This window comes from Girardinichthys multiradiatus, chromosome 9 (genome assembly GCF_021462225.1).
Source record: "Girardinichthys multiradiatus isolate DD_20200921_A chromosome 9, DD_fGirMul_XY1, whole genome shotgun sequence".
Lineage (NCBI taxonomy): Eukaryota > Metazoa > Chordata > Actinopteri > Cyprinodontiformes > Goodeidae > Girardinichthys > Girardinichthys multiradiatus.
In genome coordinates this window covers 4,602,491-4,621,050 of record NC_061802.1, presented here as the reverse complement: position 1 = coordinate 4,621,050, position 18,560 = coordinate 4,602,491, and the positions used below count along the sequence as shown (strand labels likewise).

General features: G+C 39.3%; 2 protein-coding genes across 11 annotated transcripts; one reads left to right on the top strand and one right to left on the bottom strand.

Annotated features, from left to right (window-relative positions):
* Positions 1 to 574: 574 nt before the first annotated feature.
* Positions 575 to 3,297, top strand: dnajc19 (DnaJ (Hsp40) homolog, subfamily C, member 19). The gene is made up of 6 exons (XM_047374884.1): positions 575 to 719; positions 1,063 to 1,114; positions 2,577 to 2,650; positions 2,739 to 2,818; positions 2,932 to 3,002; positions 3,096 to 3,297. The coding sequence occupies exons 1-6, from the start codon at positions 717 to 719 to the stop codon at positions 3,170 to 3,172; spliced, it is 357 nt and encodes a 118-aa protein (XP_047230840.1). The 5' UTR covers positions 575 to 716; the 3' UTR covers positions 3,173 to 3,297.
* An 894-nt stretch (positions 3,298 to 4,191) lies between these two features.
* Positions 4,192 to 16,574, bottom strand: fxr1 (FMR1 autosomal homolog 1). 10 transcript variants are annotated; one of them, XM_047374874.1, is made up of 19 exons: positions 16,467 to 16,574; positions 13,429 to 13,481; positions 13,244 to 13,337; positions 13,065 to 13,136; positions 12,827 to 12,975; positions 12,654 to 12,747; positions 12,410 to 12,526; positions 12,017 to 12,187; positions 11,310 to 11,388; positions 10,545 to 10,654; positions 10,314 to 10,409; positions 9,442 to 9,573; positions 9,052 to 9,280; positions 8,467 to 8,560; positions 8,214 to 8,335; positions 7,914 to 8,120; positions 7,613 to 7,690; positions 6,118 to 6,200; positions 4,192 to 6,017 (listed from the first exon to the last, which is right to left on the bottom strand). In XM_047374874.1, the coding sequence occupies exons 1-19, from the start codon at positions 16,515 to 16,517 to the stop codon at positions 5,823 to 5,825; spliced, it is 2,226 nt and encodes a 741-aa protein (XP_047230830.1). In that variant the 5' UTR covers positions 16,518 to 16,574; the 3' UTR covers positions 4,192 to 5,822. The 10 variants fall into 10 exon arrangements, with proteins under 10 accessions (XP_047230830.1, XP_047230831.1, XP_047230832.1 ...); XM_047374875.1 differs by having other exon boundaries at positions 10,314 to 10,406; XM_047374876.1 differs by having other exon boundaries at positions 10,314 to 10,400.
* Between the last annotated feature and the right edge of the window lie 1,986 nt (positions 16,575 to 18,560).

Genomic DNA, 18,560 nt, shown 5'->3' with positions numbered 1-18,560 from the left:
AAATAAACTAAAGAAGCAACCAGACAAAGCCAAACTGGCTCCTGACAGATGAACCAGTACTGACTAATGGATGATTTGTTAAAGGTCGGCAAATTGTATATCAGATCATGTAAATCCTGTGAGCATTTGAGGACATTTGTACATATCTGTTATGCACTACCATATGTAAAATTCACAAATTCAAAATAATAAAATACAAAGACAAATTTGTGATTATATCTTTTCTGCTGTTATTTGCTCTTTTTCCATTTCTTTTAAATAGTCAGTTGTATTGTTTTTTCATGCACAAATATAAAATTACATGTTGTACATTTTTTTAAGTTATTCTATTCAGTTGCTTGCACATTTCTTTAATCTGAATGGTGTTTTCAATAACTGCGCAGTATTTGTTTTGTATGCAGTAAATTTGCCCTTAATGTTTTGCTCTCATTTTCTGTTTCTATATTTCTTTTGTGTGAATCTGCACGCTTCGATTTGCCTGTCACTCTACTGCTGCGACACCTGAATATCCCCACTGAGGGTGCGGTGAGGTCAGTGGAAGCCATAGCTACAACAGTGGCTGTCAGACGATTCAACTGTTGAGAGGATGCAGTTTTACGGCACTTCTTCACCATTTCCGGTATAAACACATGGACGCCTGCGCTTAGCGACGAGAACATGCGAGGTCAAAAGTTATGATCCCAATCTGCGAAATAAACGGAACATAACACTGAGACATGGTAGGTCAGAGACCTTATTTAGTCCCGAGGGAGACATTCAAATATAAAATGTGTTCAAGTTTAGGGCTCTGGAAATCACCGGAAAACGTTGAGTTTAATGGCTAAGCTAACGTTAGCTTTCCTCTCATCTGTCTGACCTGACAGCAAGTGTGTTATTTTCTGCCTTAAGCAGCTAGTTTAACGACATTAGTAAGGTAAATGGACTGCAAATGTCTGAATAAAATAGGAAGAGACCGCAGTAGCTTGGTTTTTCTTTCTTCACGTCTGGAACAGCAGGGAAGTTAAGAGGAAGACTGTCTCTTCATCGCGTTTTGATTCTGATATCCACTTTGTGTCCCTGCAGGCCAGCTCCATGGTGGCAGTGGGACTGGCTCTGGCAGCAGCTGGACTTGCAGGTAAAACACTGCAGATGAACTACCAGAACCAGAACCTGCAGCCCTGTGTCCAACCATAGTTTCATGACAAAACACAGTAATGGGAAACAGACAGGCTGGTTAATTAAACAGATTATTGTTAACATGTTGCAAAATATTTTTTGGATTTCTATTCGTTATACTTTCAAATTTTCGTGGTAGAGACACATGAGTAAAATTTCATTAAATGATGTTTTGGGCAAGTTGTACTGTGTAATTTCTCATACTTTGTCTATTTGGAAAATTAAAGACAAACTTAATTCAAAAAAGCTGTTGGTAATGTTTCAATAAATCATAACTTAAAGTTTAAAAACTGGAGAAGGTACAGACATTCCTCCAAAGGGAAAATGTTTAGTATCTTACAAAGTGAAAAACTGTCATACTTGCAAAAGTTTAAAAGTTTATCCCAAGAACCACAAGATAAATAATCCTTCAGTCCTGAGGAGTGAGAAGTTGAAAGATTCAGCTGTGGGATTTAAAACACGTGAAGACTAACTTTCACTATTTTAAACAATAACATAAACAGTTCTGTGGAGAATTTCCCCCTTACATATTTCTCCTTTTTTGCTTTTGCCATACAAATGTTTCAGATCAGCAAACAGATTTTATTATTACCGTATAAAATAATTTGAAATTATGATTACATTTCTAAAGGGGGAAAAGTACATTGGCTGTGTGAATAGGTCATTGCTATCTAAACCTAGTAAGTGGTTGTTTCTTGCTTGGCAGCATCAACTGCCATGCAGCATTTGGCAATGAGTCTTTTACATCACTGTGGACGAGTTTTGGCCCACTCTTCTTTGCAGAATTGTTTTAATTCAGCCAGAGTTTTCAAGCATTAAACCCTTAAGTTCATGCCATAGCATCTCAGTCGGATTTATATCTAGACTTTGACTAGTCCATTCTAAAACCTTCATTTTGTTTTTTTGAGCCATCAGACTTGGATCTTCTGATGTGCCCTTGGGCTAAAGGCCACAAACTGATGGTCAGACATTCTTCTTCAGTATATGCTAGTAGAGCGCATAATTCATGGTTCCATCAATTTGAGCAAGTCATCCAGGTCCTAAAGTAGCCACTGACCCATCACACTACCACCACCAGGTTTGACTGTCAGTATAATGTTGTTTTACCAAAATGCTGTTGGTTCATAATGGTACACAAACCTTACCAAAGGTACAACTTTTGTCTCCTTAGTTCACAGAATATGTCTTGGGGTATGTCGGTGATAACTTCTTAAATTAAGACCAGGTTCATTCGGATTGCTTTTTTCCCTCAATAAATTATTTCCACAGCACTGTAGCATGATACACTGAATGGTAGGTTAGTAACTGCTCTAGTTTGGTTTAGCTTATGCAACGGAGTGTTAAACTCCAAGCTAAGAAACGACCTGATTATGGCGTAATTTGGTACATATGCATACACTGCGTGTCTTTTTTCCCACCAGGTCGTTACGCCATGCAGGCCATGAAACACATGGAGCCTCAAGTGAAACTGGCCCTTCAGAATTTGCCCAAGACGGTAAGCAGGGAAACATGCTGGTGGTTCTGTGTAGATGCATTGTTTTACTGCCGTTTCTAACCATCCTGTTTTGGACCTGCTGTTACAGGCATTTGGAGGAGGCTTCTACAGAGGTGGATTTGAACCAAAGATGACAAAGAGAGAAGCTGCTCTTATTTTAGGTGTCAGGTATACAGACACATCTTCTTTTACTGTTTATCTGCGGTTCTCCTGATCCTGAAAACAAAACTACTCCTACTTATATTTATTATTCACCCTCGTTTAACGTTTCTATTTTTCAGTCCCACAGCCAACAAAAATAAGATCCGAGAGGCCCATAGAAAACTGATGATCTTGAATCATCCAGACAGAGGTACGTTTTATATGCAAGTCTGTCACTGAAATAAGACATTTCTTCCACAGTAATTCATTAGCAGTAAAGCTGTATTTGTTTTTGGTCTCAAAGGGGGTTCTCCATATATAGCTGCAAAAATAAATGAAGCAAAGGACCTAATGGATGGCCAAGCCAAGAAACAGAGCTGAAGATGCTGAGGATTTCACACGGCTTTTATTCAAGCCGTTTTATGGACTTAGTTGAGGAAGCGCTTGATTTTCTTTTATTTTTTTCTGATTCTTCCCAAATAAAATAAAATCACTGTACAAACTGATTTAGTTTAAATGTTCTGGGTAAACTGTGCCTCTTTTTTACACTAGACAAAACAAAACATTTGTGTGATTTTGCTGTCAGCACATTCAACTTTGTACAGAACAAAGTATTCAATGAGAATATTTCTTTCATTCAGATCTAGGATGTGTTATTTGAGTGTTCCCTTTATTTTTTTGAGCAGCGTATATCGATGATCCCCAAGACTTGGGAAAATATTCTGCAGACTGATGAGACAAACATTTCGGAAGCTGTGCGTCCCTGTTATATCTGAGGTAAAACGAATACATCATAGCAACAGTTAAACGTGGTGGTAGTATGATGGTCTGGGACTGCTTTAGGACCTGAATGATTTGACATAATTAATAGAACGTCTAGTAGGAAAATCCAGAACAATGTCTGCCTATCAGTTCTTGATCTGCTTGGTAATACAGCAGGACAATGATCTAAAACACACTAGCAAGTGGAGATTTTGGTGAGGCCTAGTCAAAGTTCAGACTATTCCAATTGAGATGCTGTGGCATGACCTGTGTGCATAGACTGTTTATGCTGCATGAAAACAAGGGATTGGAGAAAAACAGGACATATTTTGTTTTTAATATATAATTACAATGACAAATAAAAGGTGATTATTAAATTTCATTTCATGTCCTGTTGGGATTCATGACAAATTTTTGAACTGAATTGAAAATTTGTAAAAATCTGTAAGAGGGCAAATACTTTTTCACAGCCCTGTATTTATTTAGTGCCATGTGAAATGTTGCTCCAGTGCAAAAATAACACTTCCTTGCAGAATTTCAGGAAAAAAAGTCCCTGTTGACTGCACATCTGCAGTAACATGAGCACCATGTGAAGTACACGAGACTTAACTCACCGGTAACAAATGAATCAGACAGCATTTGGTTTTAGATCTACACAGAAGATCAAGTTTATTTAGGAACTACCTGCGTACAAAACATATTGCACATCAACCAACCAGACAATCCTTAAAAAAAGAACCTAAACAGTATACTGTAGTTGACCCAACAAAAACTCTTGGGATGTCACAACTGTCAGTAGTCCAATTTGAAGATGGATGTATGAGAACCTCTGGATATCACATTTTTAGTGTTGAGAAAAAGAAGAGTCATTTTTTTTTTTAAATACTGTACACTTTTCAAAAAATAAATAATCCAAATAAATCTTCCTTAGTGGAACAGTTGTGACCAGTTTCTAGCCAGCCAGTGTGGAAGAACCGTGAAATACCATCGTCACTCGGGCCTGGTTTTCTGCAACATCTCAACGCCAGAGAGTTCCAGTTGTTTTTAGAGGATTTTACAGTTTTAAGCTTTATACATGTGGGCGATGAGCCAAACCTGGATAATAACTGGTTTCTATTAATTGTTTTTCTGAAAAGGTTCTCAGTGTTGTACTTGATAAAATGGCCCAACGTTTCCCAGGGTCGAGTAATGAGATGTTCCCAGAAAACCCACCACTGACCAGTAACAGAACAGTTTTCAGACTCAACTACAATGAGCTTTAAGAGAAAAAGGTTACGCTTCAGTGCAAACAAAACGACTCTTCTAATTTCTTTTCCAGATCGGCTGTAATAACATTTCTCCTATGATCCAAGTGGTTGCATATTAAAGAACAGGAAGCAGCTAAAGTCAAAAATCCTCAAGAGATATATTTAAAGGATAACTGAATCCCTCCCAACATTAAGAGCAGAGACACCTGATTTTAAAGAAAGGCTCTGAAATCCTCTCTGTGCGTTCCGAGTGCCTTCACTTACCCTTTAAGAGAACAGTTAGCACACCGAGACACCTCATCTGCTCTGACTGGTGGCAGGCGAGGGCACACATGTTACACAGAAATATGTAAAAGGGATTTCAGATGGAGTGCAGAGCCAGGCGGCAACATGTTGAGTCTACTCTCAAGGCACAACAGCTGATACAAGTATGTCACACTTTCAGGAAACCCTCTGCACTGTGGTGCAGTTCATGCAGAACATTTAATTTTATGCACAACCCCCCCGCAAAAAAACATGTCTGCTATGTTCACCTGATTAAAAGACAGACATCATACTAAAACTCTGCTACGATATTTCGAACCATAAAAAACTGCTGCATTCATACCACAGTGGGGGTTTGATCCAAATCCCTGTCTGCATCATGTAAATACTGTATTTAGTCTGACCTCTCTTTAAGCTCTTAGTAAGGAAAGGACTAAAAGTACAGCTTCTGTACAAGACTAAGAGTGTGTGTGTTTGACTATCTTTGGCAAGCTCCTACTGGAAGAACTACTGTGAAAAAACTGTAAGAAAAGGAATAGTTGCACAGATAAACATGTAAAGGGGAGGTTACGGTTCAGAGCCCTAAAACGTGTGCTGCAGAACAGGTTTCAAATATTTGTTAAGTAGAAAAAAGAACAGTGCTTGTTGTGTTTAAATGTTAATATTAACATTTGATGCCTCTACACGGACATGGAGATTCAATCAAATGCTGCCAAAGACGTTCGAATATATGAAACCATTTCCTTTACCGGATCTAACTAGGAGAGTCCGTTCAAGACAGGTTGCGGGTTAGAGTCCCTCCTGTGGGAGGAGACTTTGGGGGGCTTCTCGGTGGAAGATCTGGGAGATTGTGTGGCACTGTTTCCAGCACCGTCAGAAACCTCGTTATTTGAACCGTTGGTGGTTGTCGGAGCGGACTGTGGACTGTGTTCAGCAATGGTCTCCGCCTGACCCTGAAGAGACAGAAGGAATAAATATAACTACAAAAACAGAAGAAATTGCCTTTGGTAAATCTAAAGAAATTCAGGAATATGTAGCATTTAAAGTACTGACCAGTTCCTTGTTTTTCTTGGCATCCTTGGTATTCATCTGTCTGCTCTGAGACTCAGCCCTGGATATGTAGTCAGCCACAGTCACTGCATTAGCAGCCAAATAAAAAGCCACAGGTTATTAAACAAAACACAAACTTTATGCAGGCTGAAATAAAGTACCGAAGGAAGCCGAGCAGGTCTGCCTCAACTGTTCAGAACTTCATGTTAATTTCAACTCATGCAAATCAGGAGAACGAGGCAACAGCTATTCCAGCGCGAGGTATTTTCACACCTGTGTACAAGACAAGTAGCTCTTTTCAGTTCCTTTCAGCTACAGGGTCATAGAAAAATATTCATACCCTTTGAAATGTTTCTCCATTTTGTCACAACCTGAAACTTTACTTACTTTTAGATTTTCTGTGAGGCCAACACAATGTAGGGCATAGGAGGGAAATGTTAGGGAAGCGCCGATATCGATATCCGACATTGATGCTGTTGTGGCCGGTAACTGATGTACTGATATTATCCGTATTTCTCTACCTTTACAACATCGTAAAAAATGGTTAAAAAAAAACGATAAATATCAGCTATTAATATCGGCCCAGTTTTACTTATGGAACCAATATCGATATGTTAAAAACAAAGACTAACATCAGCCGATACCGATATGAATGCAGATATATCGTGCATTGCTAAAAATGACAAACAAATTAACTTTCTGGTCTACATGTAAAACACTGTGCTCCCAGAATACACCACTGTAAAATATATTGGTGGCAGCATTATGCTGTGGGGATGCTTTTCATCAGCAGGGACAGGGAAGCTGGACACAGCTGAAGGGAATATGGAGAAAGCGGATTGCAGAACAATACTGGGAAAAAAGCCCGTTAAAGGCTGCAAAAACAAAAACAGGAAAACGGTCCTAAACATGCAACCAGAGCCACAATAAAGTTTAGATCAAAGCACATTCAGGTGGCAAAATGGCCTATTTAAAGTCCAGTTCCAAATTCAATTGAGAATCTGTAGCAAGAGTCACAGTCCCTCTCCATCTAATCTCACTGGGTTTGAGTCATTTTCTAAAGAAAATGGGGAAAACTGTCGGCGTATAAATGTGGAAAGCTGCTAAAGACGTACCGGAACATCCTGGCTCAGAGCAGGAAAGACAAAGTATGTAAAAAACAAAAAATCTTCCACTACACAGTTACGCGCTACTCTGTGTTGGTCTATGACAACCCTGTAAAAACAAGGCCTGAAGATTACTGAATAAACTCCTTCACTTTTTAACAGAAAACAAATGCATTTCTATATGGACAAGTGTAGTGTACTGTGTTAGGAGCGGGCGTTTATCAGAATTAGGAAAACGAGGACCATGCAACTCTCATGCTAGTTAATTTTAGGTCTGAACTGAATGATTCAGTGCTCTGTTGGTGCCACACACACACAAACATGAGTCGAGGTGAACAACTCTGCAGCTGAGCCACTGAAGCGACAACCTGCACAGAGCTGCTTGGTGTTACCTGGCTGCCTCTCCTCAGGCAGGTGCATGCGGCGACGACGGCTACGATTGCGACGCTGAGGTTTTGCTTCTGACAAATCTAGGGACGTTGGGTCATCACAAAGAGAAGGATTTGTACCTTCATTATTGTCTTTAAACTGCAGCAGCTCTTTTTCCACTGAAATGTGGACTCCTGCAGAGCCCTGAATGCTTCATCTAACAGCTGCTTTTTTCTCTCTACCTTGTGTGAAATTTGTGTGCATAATTCTGACTAAAGCAAAAAATATAAGTGCAAAAATCCAATAAAATAAAAATCATAATACCTATTCCATTTTCGCTCACTGAGGCGTTGTCAGACTCGCTCATGCCATCCATCAGTGTGGCGTCCTCATCCGTTCTGCGTCGCCGTGACCTTCGACGACGGTTGGCAGGCAGGTTGGACTCACTAGCATCTGTATCAGCCGTCTGGTCCGTCTCTGTGTTTGTCTCCAAGGTTCCATATGGGTAGTTGTTCTCATGGTCCCTGGACCCTGCCGGAAAAAAAATGACGGGCAGCAAGTTACGATTTGACAGGAAGACTTGTTTTTCCTACATCCTGAAAGTTCTGAAAAGGTGAATTCTACCAGAGCTGTAGCCGTATCCTCCTCTTCCTCCTCTGCCTCTTCCTCCAGGGCCTCCTCGGCCTCTACCGGGTCCTGGCCTCCTGCGGCTATCTCTTTGTGGTCGAGGGCCTCTCTCCCTCTCCCTGACATTTTCCGAAAAACAAATAGAATCAATGCCAGCAAAAAAGCCTCATTGACTCTAGAGATTAAAATATCACCTGAAAAGTGTAACATTTTTACAACTTTTTAGTTATGAGCAAAGAACAAAGCTCACCCATCCAGGTCCTCCCCGGCCAGAGACCAATCACTAAGCTCATCCTTGCGCTCTGAATCAGTCTCGGAGGCATTTGAATGCTCCGAGTTGCCGCCTGAATTCCAGAAGATATGTCAAAAGAGGACGGGGAAAAGCCACAGAAGAGAGAAAAATGAACAACAGGGACCAAAGTTCATTTTCTGTGTAAAAACGTCCTACTTTTTCACACTCAAATTCCCAGAGTTCTCTGTCTTTTTTAGCCTAATGTTATGAATGTAATTTAAGAAACTTCTAGAGTGGCCATGTTTTAAATATGGAGCCAACAAAAACTAAAAACCACGAAGAAGAGGGAGGGAGGATGATGGGAAGGTAAGGAGAAGAGATGGGTGGGTGAATGATGGATAGACGGGTGGAAAGGAAGGATGGCTAGTCGGACAGACTGGTGATCCATCCTTTACAGAATGAAACGGGTAAAAATCTGGAAATGGAAATAATTTTTCCATACATATCCAGATTTGGAAAATAATAAAATCAAATGAAAAACTTTTCAAGACTGATACTGGACAAATCACACATTTAAATTATTAATGCCCTAAAGGTGAGTACCATATCCAGCGTTGTAGTTATGGCCTCTGCGCCCGCGTCCTCGACTGTTGTAGGAGCGGCTGCCACGTAAGGAAGATGAAGAGGTACCGGCGCTGTTGTCGGCATTATATCCTCCTCCTCCTCTCTCTCCTCTCTCCCCCCGCTCCCGATCAACTGGTCGGTGACCCTGGGTGATCTGACGCAACTGTTCATCAATCTGCATCCGCTCCAGACGAAGCTGCTCAACCTCCTTACACAAAGAAAACAATAGGACCGAGAACAACAATAATAAGACGCGAAGAAGATGACTGGCTGACAGGTGTTTATGCTTTTTTTTTAAATAAATAAATGACCGAAAGCAAACATTTAGGAGGTCATCACAGGATGCACATGCATAGTCATCATACACACATCTACACTGGATCCAGAGCTCCTTGTCCTGTTTATATTGAATCTCGCTAGGCTGCCTCCCTGAGTATAATCCACAAACTGCCTCAGCTCTTCCTCTAGCTGCTGGCCTTCTGCAAGAAGCTCCACCATGTCCTACACACGTTGCAAAACAGTCGGAGCAGGAACACAGCACAGAACATGCAGACAGCACAGGACACACAGACATACAGTACAAAATGTGTGAACACAGCAGAGCAGGAACAACCAGTGGGATTAGAGACATTCTGAATCATTTGGATAATATGACTGCAGTATACCGGTCATTTTGGGGTTGTACAATACTAGGAAAAAATGTAGTCAGGATATTGTTTAACGTTGCAATGATGATATTGATCGAGATTAATCCAGATTTTCCGTCTTCTTCTCTTTGTTTTCTATCATCCACCATTTCCCAGGAGCTTAAGCTTGTTTGGCCTCCAAATTTATTTCAGATGTGAGCATCAAAGGGCAGCTAAATACAGTAACTGCACATAGAGCGTTGAAGCATACCATCTGAAATATAACAGCCAAATGTTGCATCAAAGCAATCCTTCAAGGCTGTAATACTAAAGACACTAGTACTGCAATCAGATTGACTGACATCTGATATATATTGTGCAGCTGTAGTTCATTAATACTCAGCATGTTAACAGTAGAAACTTAAAGTTATGCTGCTGTCACAGTTATGATTCACAATTTACATGCTGTAGGCAAATAAATATTAGTAAAAGATGCAGAAGACAATGGAAATATAAAAACACCCTAAAAAAGCTCTAAATGGAAGAAGATAACTGGTGAAGACAAAGACAAGCATGCATCAAAAACATCAGCGACCAAATCAATAGATGCCTTACATTCAGGTAGGAAATGTGGTACTCCAATAAGACCTGAACGTTGCCGATACTCTCCTTAGTACCAACAAAGGTAAATGGGACCATTCCCTGTGTCAACAAAACACAAATCCCAAACGTGCATGTTAGTACGAACTGTAGGCATCAACTGACAAAGTGAATACAGTTCTTTAAATTATCCTTAAGAAGTTATTCATCAAAGGAAAAGCAATGATGTGGTAGTAGCATTCTTACTTCTTGTCTGGTTTGCTTGTTGTCGTTGTCTCCTTCTATTTTGACCCTCACTACACCAGACTTATCCACAATCTCCTGGATCACCTTACCGTTTTTACCAATCACTTTCCCTGGAGACAGATCAGGAACGGACAGGTAGGTGAAGAAAAGCACACAAGTTCAAAAGGTTGCAGTTGCAATAAATGACATCAGAGTAAATCAAATAAAATTAATTTATTGCTGGCAGAGGTTGAAAGGGTTCATGGAAGAAGATGTAAGGAGTCTAACAACGTTCAGAGCTCTTTTCCTGCAGCAGCTGTGAGACAGATCCTAGATAGAGCATAGGGATGCTCCAATAAGCCTTTTAGGTTCCCTCACTATCCTCTGCAGGGCCATCTTGTCTACCATGTTGCAGCTGGAGTACATTCTCTCAAGCAGCAGCATGGCACATGTGATACATTTTATCTAATCTATTACTTGGTACATTCAGACCTCTGAATGTATAACCCACAATAAATACATCTATTTCTCAAGGTTCTCTTTTTATGATTATTAGATAACTGCTTCTGCCAGTCTGCCCCAAGGCAGCTGCGACTACATTGTAGCTCACCACTGTCAGTGTGTGAATGTGTGGATGACTGATTGTAGTGCAAAGCGCTTTGGGGTTTCTGGGGACTTAATAAAGTGATATACAAGTGCAGGCCATTTAATGTAACTGTGTTGAGATACAATGCATGTATCTGGCTTGATATGTAACCAACAAACCTAAAAAAAACATCTACTGACCAACAAGATTCCTTGGCACCTGGACTGAATCCTCCACAAATTCCAAGAAGCTTCTGGCCTTCTTTACTGCTTCCTCCGTCTAAATTAAAAACACACACGTAACCCGCATTAGATAAGAACAGCAAGATTCAATGTTTTTGAAAAAAAGCGACCAGAAAAGGACAACAAAATCTAAAAGTTGTGACAATATGAGTCTTTCGGTCAGACCTTTGTTCATTTATTTCGTAAATACTTATTTCTTGTACTGCTTATAAACCGGTGAGATTCTATCAGCTTCTCTATATAAAACCAGATCTCAAAGAAAAATATAATCTGTCATTTTGGCTAGTTCTGCAGCTATCCATGTCCTACAAAACTGTTCTGCCAACCTTAAAAGGTAAACAACCACAACCATGGGCAGGTCGAATACAGTTCTGCTAAATAAAACTAGTTTATGAAGCTAAATAAAATAAAATAAAACTGTGATGGCAAAATCTTTCTGCTTTGGCATATAGTCAATATGATCTAATTCAACACAACCTTATATTGTACACACCTATCTTCATGTATTTGCTACACCTGGTTTGAGGATACCCTGTGCTCAGAGTTGCCCATTGAAATGAAATGAGAGGAAATATTTAAGGATATGTTTTCATTGTGCTTATATGGATGTTAGCATTAGCTTTTTTCCCAACTGTTTCCTTTTTAAGTCTGGAACACCACAGTACCTCGCCATAAATCCGGAAAGTACCAGTCTCTTCATCCAACTCGATGGCGGTGACACCTGGAAGCTTCCGTGCTTGCTGGATGTTGTTGCCATGGCTGCCGATGGCCAGGCCCATCAGATCTGTTCTCACCGTAAACTCTTGTTGGAAGGATGACACCAGTTGCCTGGAAGTCTAAAAGACCAGAGACAAGATTGGCAAATTAATCCATGAAGTCTGGAAACCTGTTCCAAAATGCTGACAGTCTTTGTAAGACTTCTCTGAATCTTAGAAAAATGAAATAATCTTAGTGCAGCACATTTAATAAAGAATCTGTCAAGTACTGCAGTAAAATGTGCTGTTTTTACTGACTGGCTCCTAAAGTAATGAAAAGGTCATTTGATTCTACCAACTGACCTCCAGGTGTTTAGTGGCTTCCTGGTTGCGTGACATCAACAGCAGCTTGGTTCTGAGGCTGCGAAGGTGCATGTCACTCAGCAACGACACGCGCTTCACTGTTGACTCATTGGTAGACTTGACAAAGACAAACAATTTTTACACCAATCTCCAAAGAGAATAGCTCAGTGGAAATTAGACAAACAAACTGTGTCACAGCATAGATGCTATTATAGATAAGCAAAGGTGACCTGGAGATCATTACCACGATCAGCAGCTCACTGGTTTCTGGGCAGAATGAGATTCGACAGGCTCCCACTGCTTTCTTGAAATCCTTGTGGGCATTCTCGTTCTGGCACCTGTGACGTAGGAACATTATATTGATTTCCATACATAAAGAAAACGTTAATGTTGATGTTCTGATGGTGTGCTGCCTACGCTTCTTGGAGATCCTGAGGAACAGGGACAGTGCACTTGTAAAAGGAGTTCTTGGTAACGGCCTTGTTGGGGTTGACCAGTCGCAAGCGTTCAAATGTCACAATCTCGTTGTAGGTGGCGTCACAAGCGGCATACTCGATCACGTAGAACTGGAAAATGAGTGCAACAACATACTTTTTATTTATGCAACTGAACAGGTAAATAACACCTAACTTCATACTAAATGAAGAAAACGTACATCTCCCTTCATCATGCGAACTTTGGCCAACCACCATCCACAAGGCTCCTGTTCATTGGCTCTGGAGAGTATCTGACATAACATTAAATCAGTTGTAAGGTAAGAATAGGAGAAAATGGAATAAAAAGAGTAAAAACAAGCAGTGGAGAGAGGGAAAAAAAACTGACAGTCTGCCTCACCTCCACCTCCTCGCCTTCTCCGATCTCCTTCTTCACGTCAGCAGGTGGTGGCAATCTGACATCACTGAAGGGTACCTGGCGTTCTGGCTGCCAGCTAAAATATAAAACCCGATGTTACAACACAATGTTATAGATGTTTTATGTCATATAAAAGCAGCTGTAATACAGAAGAACAACATGCTTACTTGTTCTCAAAGGCAATGGTGAGAGAGTCATCGTGGATGTCTTTGACCAAGCCCTGCAGGACAGACACAACCGGATCACTGATTAAGAGTGGTGGTTCTACAGAACTTTCCTGTAAATTTCTTTTTAAATTCCTGCAACCTAAATATGGATTCTTTTTCCTGATGTATCTGTCGATGCTTTTAGGCATTTATAAAATATTACTGTTTTAAATTGTTATTATGGCTGCACAATATCAAGAAAATATTTAAGTGTGATATTTTTGCTAAAAATTGTAATATTGGGTACAATTTATCTAAATTTTCCAGACAGTTTTTCTTTAATTCAATTCAGCTCATTTCTATGACTCCAGTTCAAACACATCGACTCAGGGAACTTCACAAAGAAAAGTTCATTCAATCAACTCATACAGACAGATTCCAAGTCCATCACATAGAATCCAATTTGACCCTAATTATAAAACAATGCAGATAAGTTCAGTTTATTATTTAAATTGGTTAAAAGGATTTCCATCTAAGGAAACCCAGCAGATTGCATGGAGTCAGTGGCTTATAGCACACCACAATGTGCCCACCACTCTCATGCATTTCTGGCACTAAGTATAAACATCAGATGTGTGCATTAAAGCTAATTTAGACTCCATCCAACAGGCCAAATATATTTTTGACCTGCAAATCATAAATGCCTGTCACTTAAAATATAATAGCACATGGTCAGATTGCAATGACGCCACGATTCAATGCATTGTTCAGCTGTTTTTTCCGCTTTCTTTTTAAAATAGTATTAAAGTTCTAACTGGTCTCTTTACAACAAACATTTTGAATTCTGGTCCGATAATATTTTACACCATAAGCAGAAAGTGAGATTTGCATTTTTAAAAGTGAGGCTAAACAGTAAAAAAGACAAGAATTTGATTTGGCATCAATATTTTATTACTTTCTCAACAAATATGCAAAACAATCTCAGCATCCAGCTTTTAAAATATGTGGAGCTTATTTAACAGGTTATGGTTGTTTTTTAACAAATTTGCTGTGAATAAGATATACCAGAATATTCAATAAATTTAAACGTGTGTTCTGATGAGGCCTGTTTGTCATATTAAAAATACCTCTTAAAAAATACAACCTTTGAAGGTATTAAACATTATTTTCATTAAATGTATTAAAATGTTTTTTATTGGCCTGATGTAATATTCTGATCTTAAATGTGGTGTTTTCATTAGCTGTAAGTGGAAAATCATCATAATTAAGAGTAGTAAAGGCTTGAAAACATCCGTCTGTGTGTAATTAACATATATAACGTGTTTCACTTTGTTAATTTAGTTACTGAAATAAAATAATTTTTCAATAATGCATTTTAAAACATGTATTGTTAAAATTAGGCTTAAACCTCCCAAAACATCACGGTCTTGTTTAGATCATTGATTTCACACTAAACACTCAGGAGGCAAGTAAAATGCAGCTCTGATTCGAGCTGATCTTTGAATGATCTAACAATGATTCAAAGACTCTGAGAAATATTCTTTTCTGACATGCATTTCACTGTTAGATGTATGAGAAATTAACCTTTTAACTGGTCAAAGGTCAGAATCAGACCATTTCCCTTGGATCTACTCTGATCGCTGATTGACAAGTTAAATAATCAGATTTTCTTTAAGTTCAACAGGTCGTTTTTAATACACTTTAGAGATCCATTAATTGAGCGTTTTCTGGCAAACACTGATTATATTACATAAAAGAGTTCAAATTAGGAAGTATGTGTGGATCAAACAGAAAGATCATTCCTATTTGTGTAATCACCAAACGAGGGAAAATTGGCAGATCCAGATTTCTGGGCAATCGATTTCCTGTATGCATCTCTTCATTTGTAGTTCAGTTCCAATCAGGTGAGTATTAGTGACAAATCTTTTCTGTTGGATTCAAACCACCAACTTATTCAGAACCTGGAGCATTTTTTTAATCATTCAATGTGTTATGAATAGAAAACAGAATCTGTAAAACTGGAATCGTATGTTTCATAGAGTAAAACTTATCGCTGACTGGAATTTTAAGTTCTGGAAATTAATTGCAGAAAGGTTCAAACGTACGCTCAAAATTTGCTATTGTAGGACAAACTAGAATAACTTTTATGTAAGACATGTAACCATCTTCAGTAGAAGTCCAAGCCAAAAACATTACAGCAAAGCAATTTAATGTTAATATTCACAATTTCACATAACCTACAAGTTAAAGAGGCTAAGCGCTCTTTTGTGAAGCGGGTAATTGGGCCAGTGACAAAGCGCCGAGGAATGCCTCAAAACTTATGAATTAGCCTGATCTATGTTATGGAAGTGAAACAAGAAACAACTGCGAGGGGAAGTAAAGAAGTTGGGCTGGAGGTCTAGAAATAGCTTGTAAGTGTGCGGCATCAGCGACCCTCTGCTGGCATGCCAGCTGGTCAGGAGTGACAGGGAACAGCTGGCTCAACACATGCACATAGTAAAGATAGCTTGGACATGATCAAGCATCAAATAATAGACGGTAACAGAAAGTGGCAGAGTCTGTTCAGAAACTACCTGGCTGCGTGCTTTCTAAATGCTACCAATAAAAAGAAACGGAATAAAAAAACGTATTCATGTTCTAAATCTCTGATTTCACCCAGAAAGGGATGATTGTTAAATGGTCAGTGTTTACATAAAAGGACGTCAACAGTTTGGTAACTAGCAAGTGAGCTAACTTTTAACTAAGGAAGACAACAGCCCGGAGTAAAACTAAACTGAAAAAGCCTTTACTTGTTTAATACTCAAGTAATCGCAGAACAGACTCCGTTTCTTCCTGTTAGTGTTCATCAAATGTCGTCAAAAAGTAATCAGACCTGCTAGCGGCGTTAGCTTAGCTTGCTAATTTTGGCTAGCTCTGCGCCTGTAGCCTAATGAACAGCAGTTCGATGGATCCAGAGCCAGTCCAAACAACTAGCGATGGTTCCTGATGGTTCAGCACAATATTCAGCACCGGGTAACGGAATGTAACGTTTCCAGACGTATTCATAAACCGGCATTTACCTTGTAATAAGCGCCGTTGGAGCCACGGACCTCCACCGCCAGTTCTTCCATATTGGACACGCAAAGGAAGCCGGGACGACAGGTGTTCCTTAAAGCGTCGGGGTTGAAGTTAAAACCGCATGAGTGATTGGCTGTTCTGCATTTTATATGTACTTTTTACCCTCAGTTCAATAATCGGTTTGCATTGCTAGGAAATTATAGCGCTAAGAGGAAGTAAATAGATGCGCATTTACTATTACATTCAAACAAAAATAATAAATTGCAGACAGGATGAAAAGTAAGCATACAAATAATGAATAATCTTCGACATGGTTACTTTTATTGCGCCACTCCCAAAAAGTAATGAAAAGGAACACCAGCTTCGCTTTGTTAAATTAAATTAAGCTCACAGTTTGTAGAATATTCTTAAATTAAAATGATAGTTATCAATAACATGATGAAAATCTGAAAAGTGTGGTGTGCATTTATATTTAACCCCACTTAGTTAATACTTTGTAGAAAAGATTGAGGCAATTACAGATGCACGTCTTTTAGGGTACCCCTCTAGTTTTGCACATCTGAGCAGAAATGTTTGCCCGCTCTTCTTTTGAAAGGTCAGTCAGACTAAATGAGGAGCATTAGGAACAGCAATCCTAACCTGTTACTACAGATTCTAAATCAGATTTTAGTCTGGGCTTTGACTGGCCCGTTGCTGTACATGAATGTTTTGACCTAAGCTATTGTAGCCCTTACTGTATATTTAGGGTTATTGATGTTCTGCTGAAAGGTGAACGGCCGACCCAGTCTGTCTTCTGCGGCCACTAGCAGGATTTCACTGGTGTTGCCCTGTGTTTAGCTCCATCCATCTTCCCATCTACTCTGACTCACTTCTCTCTCCCTGTTGAAGAAAAGCATCCCCACAGCATGATGCTGCTACCACTGTGTTTCAAAGTGAGAATGATGTGGTAAGTTTGATGTGTAGTGTTAATTTTCAGCCTAACAAAACATTTTCCATGTAAGCCACAACATTTAAAGGAGATGTTTTCTTTCAACTATGGCATTTTTCTTGCCAATCCTAAATAAAAGCTCAGATTTTCAGAATAGTTGACCTGTGCAGGTAGTAACTATCCATTAAAGGATGCGAGAGCTTCATTGCTGCTTTAGGATAATTGAGAAACAATCCATACTGTACACCTCAACAGGTTACACACTGTTAATTTAATCAAAAATCTCAGTCTGTCAGGAGATAAATGGTCCCCATTTATCTCCTGACAGACTGAGATTTAAAGTGATCTTTTAATTTTACCAATATATTGCTTCTAAAAGTATGAAGAGTATAAGATTTTGGAGTCCTGACTTGAATCTGACAGTTAATCTGTGGCGGGAGCTAAATATTTGGTTATTGGGAAGCAGGTCTTGTAACAATAAATAATTGCTGACATGCCAGTTTTCTATTAAACATGTTTAAAGTTTAAAGGTAAAGTTTTTAATGAGTATTGTTTGACTTTTTGGGGAGATGCATGTGTCAGTTTGAATTAGAAGCAAACTTCTTAGTTGAATGGAATGAATTATAAATCAAAACTTGCCAGAGGTATGAATAATTTTTACCCTAACTGTACATAATAAACGTGAATAAAATGTGCCATATTTATGAAGCTAGGCTGGTTTTCTCGTGTACAGACACGAATAAAAGTTTTGACATCAATAGAAATGGGTTTCACAAACTTTGCAGATTGGAAAATTTGCATTGTTCAATTCAATTCAGTTTATTTATATAGCGCCAATTCACAACACGTCATCTCAAGGCACTTCACAAAAGTCAGGTTCATACATTCCAATTAATCCTAACAATTGAACAGTGCAGTCAGATTCAGTTATTTATTCAAATTGGATAAAAAGTTTTTCTGTCTAAGGAAACCCAGCAGATTGCATCCAGTCAGTGACTTGCAGCATTCACTCCTCCTGGATGAGCATGTAGAGACAGTGGACAGTCACTGGTGTTGACTTTGCAGCAATCCCTCATACTGAGCATGCATGTAGCGACAGTGGAGAGGAAAAACTCCCTTTTAACAGGAAGAAACCTCCAGCAGAACCAGAACCAGGCTCAGTGTGAGC

What these genes read in the sequence shown, in the direction of transcription:
- dnajc19 (XM_047374884.1), top strand. An exon ending in GGCAGCAGCTGGACTTGCAG is followed by an intron (nt 1,115 to 2,576) that starts GTAAAACACTGC and finishes TTTTCCCACCAG; the next exon opens with GTCGTTACGCCATGCAGGCC. An exon ending in CTTGAATCATCCAGACAGAG is followed by an intron (nt 3,003 to 3,095) that starts GTACGTTTTATA and finishes TTGGTCTCAAAG; the next exon opens with GGGGTTCTCCATATATAGCT.
- fxr1 (XM_047374874.1), bottom strand. Translation starts at nt 16,517, where the DNA reads ATGGAAGAACTGGCGGTGGAGGTCCGTGGCTCCAACGGCGCTTATTAC. An exon ending in GAGAAGGCGAGGAGGTGGAG is followed by an intron (nt 13,137 to 13,243) that starts GTGAGGCAGACT and finishes ATGTTATGTCAG; the next exon opens with ATACTCTCCAGAGCCAATGA. An exon ending in TAACTACAACGCTGGATATG is followed by an intron (nt 8,561 to 9,051) that starts GTACTCACCTTT and finishes TCTGGAATTCAG; the next exon opens with GCGGCAACTCGGAGCATTCA.